Below are 11,410 nucleotides of genomic sequence, written 5' to 3'. Positions count from 1 at the left end.
TTTAGGTATCCCCCATTCATGCTCCCGCAGCAAATGATGCTGCACTGTTATCATTATATGATCTGTGCCTTCACTAAACAGAATTCTTCCAAAGCAGGGACTAAATTCTTCATCGCTGCATTCCATCCCCAGCACCAAGCCTGTGACTTACTCCTCGGTTTAGGGTACGGGGTGTGTGTGGTGTACGCGAGCATGAATGGAGAGTATGAATTCTAACTTCTGCTAGGCACATAGCGCACTGGGGACACGAAAGCTGCGCTATTTTAACTCAGGCGTTTCCTAAGATCACCACCGAATTAGTGAGCAGCTCATCATCTCAGAGCTCTGCTGTAAACTAGAATACGCAAACAGCGTGCCATCTCCTAGACAGCTCTGGGCAGGTGAGGCGGGGCTACTGACTACCTCCGGGTTACAGAGACCTCACACAGGCGCAGACTCAGGAGAACGACACTCGTCCCGCCCTCTCCTCCACTTTGCAACCTACCGAGTAAGGAGCAGGCAAAAAAGTCACTTCCGGGAATCTGAAAACACGCTTTCTGTGCTGCAACATGGAGGCTACTAGCGGAATCGATGAACCGGTGAGACGCTGCTTTGGGGTTGGGTGAGTAGAGAAGTCGAGCCCACTCGAGCCTTGAACTCTCCCCCGACCCTGCTTTTTTTTTTTTTTTTTTTCTTCTCAGGTTTCCGGGGAGCTGGCGTCCGTGGCACATGCTCTTTCTCTCCCTGCAGAATCTTATGGCAATGATGTGAGTATGATTCAACCACAGCTCCCACCCATCAAGCTAGCCTGTGATATCTGCAACTCCTACCAGTAGATTTTAAGCCCCTTCCCTGATAACTTCCGCAGAGCTTCCCCATATCTGCCAAAACCGCATCTTCTTTCAGTTCGTTCTAATCTTTGTTTGCAGACACAGAACTAATATCTGTAAAAGTGGCTCACTAACTTTGCCACATTGTAGAATCACCTGGGGAGCTTTTAAACATCTCCATGTCCACATTACAGTCCATATTAACTAAATTAGAATGTCTTGGGGCTGGGAGCCAAGAATCAAGGTTTGTTTGTTATTTTAAAAGCCTCCTGTTGATTCCATTGTGTAGCAAAGTTGCACTGGCTTCTGGTGTGTCTGGTTTGGACCCCCTGTGAGAAACACGTGTTGTATTTTGAGAAATATGACAAAAGGACACTGAGAATAGTAATAGCACCTGAATAAGAATGTAATACATTCTAGATGAGTGGGTCAGGCCCTAAGATCCAAAGGGTTTAGCTAAAGGAAAGACCTCCAAGAATGGAGGCAGTAGAAGACTTCACTGAGGAAGTGGAACTTGGAACTGGATCCTCAAAGTGTAAATAGCCAAAGACATGGATTGACAAGTAGGCAAACTTCATGGTCTAATACATGGAATAACATAAGGTACATGGATGTAATGAGTGCTTGATCAGACATATTTATAGCCTGGCCTGCTTCATGATACTGATTCATTTCTGTGTTGTTATAGGATGGGAAATTGACTACCTGATAAACACAAATGATGATTATGACACGCTACACTCAACAGTGAAAAGTAGTTTTACATCTGTTATCTTTGTCCTCCCAACAACACAGTAGTATATAGGTGGATGTATTATTTAACTTTTACAGTGATTTAACTCAGTCCTGAGAAACTGAATTATCTACGACTTTATGTAGTGTCCCACACATTCACAAGCTGCTGGGAAAAGATAGCCACTGGCTCATTGTTTCTTACATTGTGTAGGTAGCTGCTTTGGGTTGTCATAAGGACTTCTTTGATATAATGAGAGCAACTAAGAACAGAGCAGGGAGGAAGAGCAGGAGGAAAAGATTAACATTAAACAGAGACATGAGGTGGGAGAGAAAGGGAGAGAGAAGGGAAATTGCATGGAAATGGAAGGAGACCCTCATTGTTATACAAAATTACATATAAGAGGTTGTGAGGGGAAAGGGAAAAAAAAACAAGGGAGAGAATTAAATTACAGCTGATGGGGTAGAGAGAGAAGATGGGAGGGGAGGGGAGGGGGATAGTAGAGGATAGGAAAGGTAGCAGAATACAACAGTTACTAATAGGGCATTATGTAAAAATGTGGATGTGTAACCGATGTGATTCTGCAATCTGTATTTGGGGTCAAAATGGGAGTTCATAACCCACTTGAATCTAATGTATGAAATATGATATGTCAAGAGCTTTGTAATGTTTTGAACAACCAATAAAAAAATTGAAAAAAATAAGGACAAAAGAATCATTAGATCATTCGAATCCATTTGCCCACTTTTTATTCTTTGCCAGTACTTATCAGTTTTGGTAGTCCTGTTTAGATATCCACAGACTTTCTTAATTTGTTACCTAGTAGCAGGATTGGGGGATTTCTGACCTGGCATCCTTCACTCATTTGCAGCCTGATATTGAGATGGCTTGGGCCATGAGAGCAATGCAGCATGCTGAAGTCTATTACAAGGTGAGTTGTCTGCCTTCAATCCTTAAGCAGAATTAAATGTTTAACCATAGTGTATGGTATTTGGTATCCTCAGCAAATTAAACAGTTACGTTTTGGAGATAGTTTGTATTTCTTAGCTGAAGAAAGAATCTTGCCAAGATAAAGGGGTGGAAGAAATTTTTTGTTTGTTTGTCTTTTGGATACTGGGGATTAAGGTCAGGGGCACTGAACCCCTGAGCCACATCCCCAGACCTTTTTTGTATTTTATTTAGAGACAGGGTCTCACTGAGTTGCTTAGAGCCTCGCCATTGCTGAGGCTGGTTTTGAACTTGTGATCCTCCTGCCTTAGCCTTCCCAGCTGCTGGGATTACAGGCATGTACCATGGCACCTGGTAAGGAATTTGTTTTGATGATGACAAGTTTTACTTCTCTGTGTTGATGATGACAAGTTTTACTTCTCTGTTGCTACCTGACAAAAGGGTATTTGGCATATACATAATAGTCAACTCATAAATATTTTTGGAATTAATGAACAATCCACAGACAGAGATAGCCAGGTAAAAATAGGGCCAGTTGCCAAATGGGCGGATGGGATTGTATGCCCTTTAAAATTTTGTCATAATTTTATGCAAAACTTAGGTTTTAGTACTTCCTAATGAAATCTTCTGCCATGAGAACCATAACTGGTGGGAAAGTAGGTAAAGAGAAGGTAGTAAATCAGAGACTAACTTCTGTATGTTGTTTTATTATCTGGTAGCTTATTTCATCAGTTGATCCACAGTTCCTGAAACTCACCAAAGTGGATGACCAAATATACTCTGAGTTCCGGGAAAATTTTGAGAAACTCAGGATAGACGTGTTGGACCCAGAAGAACTCAAGTCAGAATCAGCTAAGGAGGTAAGAATCATCTTTAAAAATATTACCTAGTAGCTAACCAGTAATTTTTTCCCATATTTTTTAGTGGTACATTGTAGTTGTACATAATGGTTGGATTTGTATTTATTTGTACATGCACACAGTATGACAATATAATTTGGCCAATATCATTTCCCAGTATTTCTCCTTTCCCTCCCCTTCTCCCTAACCAGTAATTTTTGATTATATGTTTTTATTCATTTAAATTCTTTTAAAATTTGTTTTAAGAAATTACCTAAAGGTTCAGGGCTTTTTAATAGTTATAATCAACTAAGTAAATTATGAAATGAGTAATTTTTTGGTGTATGAATTTTTTTAAAAAAACTTTTTTAGTTGTAGATGGACACAATACCTTTATTTAATTTATTTATTTTTATGTGGTGCTGAGGATCAGACCCAGTGCTTCACACATGTGAGGTGAGTGTTCTACCACTGAGCCACAACCCCAGCCCCATATACAAATTTTTTATGTTTATCGAATCCATTGTTTTTTCTTTTTTGGCTTGGACACTTCAAATCTCCACCAACCCTGACCTTTCAGGCCAGAAGGAATAAGTTTACTTAAGTGGGTAGTTTGACCAGAAGGCTTGGAGAGGGGAGGGCAGATATGTTACTGGAAGTTTTATTTTTATTTATTTTTTTAAAGAGAGAGAGAGAGAGAATTTTTTTTTAATATTTATTTTTTAGTTTTCGGCGGACACAACATCTTTGTTTGTATGTGGTGCTGAGGATCGAACCTGGGCCGCACGCATGCCAGGCAAGCGCGCTACCGCTTGAGCCACATCCCCAGCCCCTGGAAGGTTTTTATAAAATATTTTTAGTAGTGGATGGACATTTATTTATTTATTTATTTATTTATATGCAATGCTGAGAATCAAACCCAGTGCCTCACACATGTTAGGCAAGTGCTCTACCACTGAGCTATAACCTCAGCCCCCGGAAGGTGTTTTGATTCTCAGTATTTATGTTCATGTGATTATAGGCCATGGATAACTGGGAAACTTATATTTCTCATTGCTTACGTAATTACCTTTTATTGTCAGCACCAGTACTCTTAATAATTAGGGAAAAAAATTTCTTTGAGAGTGGGCCCTTGGCTAATGAGGAATCTGAACTTTTTTTTTTTTTTTTAGCTGTAGATGGACATAATATCTTTATTTATTTATCTATTTATTTATTTATTTTTTAAAGAGAGAGAGAATTTTTTTTTAATATTTATTTTTTAGTTTTCGGCGGACACAACATCTTTGTTTGTATGTGGTGCTAAGGATCGAACCCGGGCCGCACGCATGCCAGGCGAGCGTGCTACCACTTGAGCCAAAGCACCAGCCCAAGAATCTGAACTTTTAACTCCTAGCAAGCTGTTACTGATCTTTGGAAAATGACTACTACTGATAGGACTTATTTTTTAAAATCTAACTTTCTGACTTGGGCCAAATTCTTGCCTTCTTTGTTTCATGTGTGCTTTAGTGAGGTGAATATTTTGTCTGAGCTAGCAAATAACTTCAAAAGAAAACAGAACTGGTTTAAGAAATCACATTTTAATTCCGAAGTAAAGGATTCAGTCCATGTAGGGAAATACCAGCCTAAAGATAATAGCACAGAATGATACTGTTTCAGTATGAAACCAGTAGTGACCTCAATCCTAGTCTTTTCCACTTTGATAAAATGACTTCCTTATTGGGAAGTGGAAGCCCCTCTCTTGGCATGAGGACATCAGTCTTTTGCATTTGTCACCTAAGGCATCGTCTTATATCTTTGCAGAAATGGAGGCCATTTTGCTTGAAGTTTGATGGAATCGTAGAAGACTTCAACTATGGTACTTTGCTGAGACTGGATTGTTCTCAGGGCTACACTGAGGAGAACACCATCTTTGGTGAGTTTCTTGCCTCTGGAATTGTTTTGTAAGGAGGATGAGGAGTCTTATTTTACTGAATCAGTGATATGTATAGTTAGATTGGAGGTCATCTCATTTGTTATTTTTTCTTTTAAAATATTTTTAGTTGTAGATGGACACGATACATTTATTTATTTGTTTTTTTGTGGTGCTGAGGATGGAATGATGAATCCAGGGCCTCATAAATGTGAGGAAAGTGCTCTACCACTGAGCCACAACCCCAGCCCTTGTTATATCTTTTATTGGGGGGTGGTCATACTGGGGCTTGAACTCAGCGGTGATTCACTACTGAGCTACTTCCTCAGTGCTTTTCATTTTTAACTGTGAGACAGGGTCTTGCTAAATTGTGGGTGCTGCCCTTGACCTTGCCAAGGTTGATGTTATAATTATGGTCCTCCTTCCTCAGTGTCCTGAGTTACTGGGATTACATGCCTAAGCCACCATGCCTGAATTATTTGTTATATATTTAAAGATCACATTGCTGTTTTTAAAAGTAATTTTCATTCTCATTGGTGTAAGATGAGAATTCAAAATCTCTGAAGTTCATGACTATATTTGAATGGCTTGTGTGTTAATTCAGTTGGATCTGTATATTTCCAGTAGATTTAGGAAATTACCTGAGACTAAGACAATAATCAATTCTGTTGACCTTCTAGCCCCCAGGATCCAGTTTTTTGCAATTGAAATTGCTCGGAACCGGGAAGGCTATAACAAAGCTGTTTACATCAGTGTTCAGGACAAAGAAGGAGAGAAAGAAATCAATGGAGAAGAGAATAAAGAGAAAGGAATTGACATTGGAGGAGAAGAGAAAGTCAAGGAAGGAGCTGAGAGTGGAGGAGAAAAAGAGGAAGGAGTCAACAGAGGAGAAAAAGGGAAAACTGACAAAGGAGGAGAAAAAGAGAAAAAAGCTGAAGAAGCTGACAGAGAGATGAACAAAAGTGGTGAAGCATCTGTGTAAGGTAGACAGGGAACAGCACTCTAGAGGCTGCCACTCAGCTGAGCCTATAAGTATCACAGTGCTACTTGCATAGACCCCTTTGGTTAAATGTATGTTCTTATGAAATTGAAGGATTCTCAGAAGGACATCTTTCTAGCCCAGTAGTCAAGAGCTACTTTTGTTGTTGCCTTGTATAAATTGACTTAAAGACTATTGTGTATTGTTGATATATTGTTTCTTGGCTCTCACTCCTGGTCAAGTAAGAATTTTGTAAATAAATTGCTTTTGGTTTTAAGATTGTCTGTGACTTTTAAAAGTGTTTAAAAATAATTGTGTACTTCAAATTTTTTTAGGTATTTAATCTCATAATCATGTATTATATAAAACAATTTATGCCCATTTCTTAATTATGCTCATTGTTTCCTGTAATAAAGTTCTCTCAACCTGTCAGGTTGTACCAGGTATTGAGATTAGAAATCCTTATATAACAATTAACACTTGCCCTTGGATTGACTATAGCTCTCTAATTTCCTTTATTAAATCTGAAAAATATTGGTAAGTGCTTCATGGGGAGAACATCAGTAGCCAAATCCTTTTAGGCTAGTGAACGGGGCCCTGTTTGTAGTAGAGGAGCAAAAGCCTTGATCTGCTTCTGTACTTGGTTCTTTTAACAGTCAGATTGTTACCTGAAAGTTAGCAAATAGTAATAGTGTAAAGTCTGAAGGAGTGGTTTCCCTTTTATAATGCTGTGGATAGTAGCACATACATTAACACAGACATATTTTTGAATTTTTTATTGGAGCATTATAATTATACATTGTAAAATCATTTTGAGAAAATCATATATGCATGGAGTTGAATTTACTCCATTTCAGTCCCCATTACTCCCCTTTCCCTCCCCTTCTCCCCCATTCTCCTTCCTCTACTGATCTTCTTTTCTCTCATTTATTTATTTTAAATTGATGCTTCCCATATAGAGGTGGAATTCCCAGTGATATATTTGTATAATGTGATTTTGTTGAATTCATTGAATGATGCTTTGTCAAGTTTCTAAAAATAGACACTGACTGTGGGGGAGAAAGGAGGGTGGGGGAGGGTGTTTTATTTTTCTCTAATGACTTTTCAGAATGTGTGCTTCAGTTCACATGCATATGAAGGTTCATGCTGTCGCCATAGACATACCGAACTTGACTGCTGAAATCAGGAAACTACAACGTTTATAGTACATACATTTAATATATTTATACGTTTTAACTACAAGGTGATCAGGCAAGAAAGGATTTACCAGACAAGGAAGGACAAAAAAAAAAATAAGTGTTTTTTTCCCAGTGGATGTAGAAGAATAAAAATTTATGTTAACCAATGAATTGTACCCTAAGTAAGAGCTGAACTAGAGATGCACACAGCAGCAACAATTGTGTACAATAGTGAATTCTCTGGCAAATTTTAAAAAAATGTGTTAGAATTTTTATTTTATTAAAATATATGCTTTTTAAGGGGTTGGAGAGTGTTAAATACTTCATACTAGACTTATTTTTTTTATTAGATACTTTTTAGTTATACATGGACACAATATTTGTATTATTTTGTTTATTTATATTTATGTGGTGCTGAGGATCGAATCCAGTGCCTCACATGTGTGAGGCAAGCGCTCTGCCACTGAGCCACAACCCCAGCCCTAGACAGACCTTATTAAGAACCTCCTTAATTACGTTAATTTTCTGTAGTTCGTGCACTTTTATGTATCTGTGAATGCATGTCCATATTCATTAACTTAGGAAAAATAAAAGAGGAAGTATAAAAATTATTGCCACGTACAGTTGCATGTCTGGTTGGCCTTTTCTGGGTTGCTTCCCAGAAGGATGATTGGCTTAATCACTTTTCTCCAATCAGTTTTACAGAGAACAAGGAGCATGCAAGTGGAAGTCACACTGCTTTAAAGCAAAAGCATCTGTCGAGGAGTAGGTGATGAAAACTGGGGAGAGGAAGAAGAATAAACATACAGAACACTTTGGATGCACTACAAGACACCAGGAATGCAAGGAAGCATCCCAGGTTAGAGGGGAAAGGGGTGGAATGCTGCTTTGATGGTGTAAATTCTTAGGCTGACTGAACATTCCTACCCCCTACTTGTTTATCTTGTATAATTCTAGCCTGTTCAATATGGGCAAGATTTTAAGAGTATGAAGGAATTTCATTCCTGTGATTTCAATTGAAGTTTTTCTGGGTGGGTCTGGCCTAATCAGGGAGTCCTTAAAAGAGACAAGAAGCTGGAGCAGATATCTATTGGCCTAGTAGAAGCAAACAGCTATGCTGTGAGAGGAATGTGGCAAGGACCTAAGGGTTGTCCTCAAGCAGGTGAGAATGTTTCTTGGCTGATAGCCAGCAAGAAATCTGGGGTTTTACCCCTCATTTACAACGACTGAATTCTGCCAATTAGTGAGTTTGTAAAGGACTTTGGGGCTGAGATAGCATGGACACTGTTTTTGGCCCTGTGAGATCCTGAACAGAGGATTCAGGTAAGTTATAATTGACTCCTAACCCATAGGACTATGAGATAATAAATTGGGTGTTTTCATATGTCACTGATTATTTGGTAATTTTTTTGCAGAGCATTAGAAATCTTCTATAGGCTTTGGTACTGGAAGTACAGTGCTACAGTAACAAATACCTAAAATATGGGAGTTGGCTTTGGAATCAGGCAGTGGGGAGAGCTGGAAAAATTTTAAGTAGCATGATGGAGAAAGCCCAAACTGCCTTGAACAGACTGTCAGAAATATGAACTTTAAGGATGCTGTTGGAGAGGGCTCAGAAGGAAGTGAGGAACATGTCACTGGAGACTGGAGGAAGGGGAATTCTTAGTAAGTGGTAGCATTGTTCTTAGAAGCCAGGAAGTTTGAGATTTAAGACCCTGCTCTGAATTATTTAGGAGATGTGAAGTCAGGCTTAACAGGTGTAAACATCTGTGATTTATTCAGAATGTGGGACCTTTCCATTTACTTATCTCTGTGTCATCTTTTGGAGGTAGGAAAAGGGCTCAGACTAATTTTTAAAAATTAGAACATTATATTTATGTATAGTAGTTGGGCTCATTTGACAATATCATGCATGCATAGAATTTTATTTACCCTATTTCAGTCTCTGTTCTTCTCTTTTCCCTCCCATTCTCCCTCCCCCTATTTTTTTTTCTTGTGCTGATTTTTCTTTCACTCATTTATTTAGTTATTTTTGATTGGTGCTTTCTACATATACACAAAGGTAGAACTCCCTGTGATATATTTATATATACACATAACATGATCTTGTTCAATCCATTCCTCATTTCCTTCCCTTTCCCATCCCCCCTCCCTTGCTCTCAATCTCCTTCTACTCCACTGATCTTCCCTAGATCTTTATGATATCCGATCCCCCTGCCCCCATTGCATTCTTTCCCTTTTTTTTTTTGGTTTGTCTATATGAGACAGAAACCCAACCTTTGACTTTCTGAGTCTGGCTTATTTCATTTAGCATGATTTTCTCCATTTTTATCCATTTACTGGAAGGTGCAATTATTTAATCTTTATGGCTGAGTAAAATGCCATTGTATGTATGTATCACATTTTCATTCATCCATTGAAGGGCACCTAGGTTGGCTCCACAGCTTGGTTATTGTGAATTGTGCTGCTATAAACACTGATGTGGCTGCATCCCTACTGTGCTGATTTTAGTTCTTTTGGATAAATACCGAGGAGTGGGATAGGGGAGTCATATGGTGGTTTCATTCTTAGTTTTTAAAGGAAGCTCTGTATTGCTTTCCAGAGTGGTTTTCTAGTCTGCAGCCTCACCAACAATGTACAAGTGTACTTTTCCCCCCACAACCTCGCTAGCATTTATTATTGTTTGTATTCTTTGTTTAAAAAATTAATATATCTTTTTAGTTGTTGATGGACCTTTATTTTTATTCATTTATTTTTATGTGGTGCTGAGAATCGAACCCAGTACCACACACATGCCAGGTAAGTGCTCTACTACTGAGCCACAACTTCACCCCTGTTTGTATTCTTTTTTTAAAAAAATATTTTCTATAGTTGAGGTTGGACACAATACCTTTATTTTATTTTTAAATATATTTTTTTGTAGTTGTAGTTGGACACAATAACTTTATTTTATTTATTTATATGTGGTGCCAAGGATTGAACCCAGGGCCTTGCACGTGCGAGGCAAGCGCTCTACCACTGAGCCACAACCCCAGCCTTTATTTCATTTGTTTATTTTTATGTGGTGCCGGAGATTGAACCCAGTACATCATGCATGCTGGGCAAGCACTCTACAACTGAGCCACAACCCCGGCCCCCTGTTTGTATTCTTGATTGTTGCCATTCTAACTGGAATGAGATGAAATCATAGTGTAGTGTTAGTTTGCATTTCCCTGATTGCTAGAGATGTTGAATGTTTTTTCAGATATTTGTTGTCCATTTGTGTTTCTTCTTTTGAGAAATGTCTGTTTAGTTCTTTCTCCCATTTGTTGATTTGGGTTACTTGTTTTTTTGGTGTTAAGTTTTTTGAGTTATTTAGATATTCTGGATGTTAATCCCATGCCAAGAGCAGCTGGCAAAGATTTTCTTCCATTCTATAGGCTCTCTCTCACACTTTTAATCATTTCCTTTGCTTTGTAGAAGAATTTATATTTAATGCCATCCTACTTATTAATTCTTGGTTTTATTTCTTTAGCTTTAGATATTTTGTTGAAGAAATTGGTGCTTGCACCAATGTGATGGAGTGTTGACCCTATGTTTTTTTCTAGCAGTTGCAAAGTTTCTGGTCTTAATTCCTAGGACTTTTATCCATTTTGAGTTGATTTTTTGTGCAGGTTGAGAGATAGGGATTTAGTTTCTTTCTTCTATTTATATATAGTATGTGTGTATTATATATTTTGTGGTGCTGGGGATTGAACCCAGGGCCTTGTGCATGTGAGGCAATCACTCTACCAACTGAGCTATATCTTCAGCTCCTCCAACATATGTTTTTGACACCTTTGTCAAGTATCAGATGGCAGTAAGTATGTGGGTTTGTCTGTGTCTTCTATTCCATTGGTTTTCATGTCTATTTTGATGCCGATACCATGCTGTTCTTGTTACTTTAGCTCAATTATTGCGATGCCTTCGACATCATTATTGCTCAGGATTGCTTTGGCTATTCTAGGTCTCTTGTTCTTCCAAATGAAATTTA

General features: G+C 38.4%; 1 protein-coding gene across 1 annotated transcript; it reads left to right on the top strand.

Moving 5' to 3' along the window:
* Positions 1 to 489: 489 nt before the first annotated feature.
* Pbdc1 (polysaccharide biosynthesis domain containing 1) lies at positions 490 to 6,497 on the top strand. Its single transcript, XM_077107187.1, has 6 exons — positions 490 to 578; positions 681 to 746; positions 2,414 to 2,473; positions 3,210 to 3,350; positions 5,133 to 5,244; positions 5,922 to 6,497. The coding sequence occupies exons 1-6, from the start codon at positions 549 to 551 to the stop codon at positions 6,221 to 6,223; spliced, it is 711 nt and encodes a 236-aa protein (XP_076963302.1). The 5' UTR covers positions 490 to 548; the 3' UTR covers positions 6,224 to 6,497.
* Positions 6,498 to 11,410: the final 4,913 nt, after the last annotated feature.

This window comes from Callospermophilus lateralis, chromosome X, assembly GCF_048772815.1.
Source record: "Callospermophilus lateralis isolate mCalLat2 chromosome X, mCalLat2.hap1, whole genome shotgun sequence".
NCBI classification, from domain to species: domain Eukaryota; kingdom Metazoa; phylum Chordata; class Mammalia; order Rodentia; family Sciuridae; genus Callospermophilus; species Callospermophilus lateralis.
This window is presented reverse-complemented; position numbering and strand designations above follow the sequence as displayed.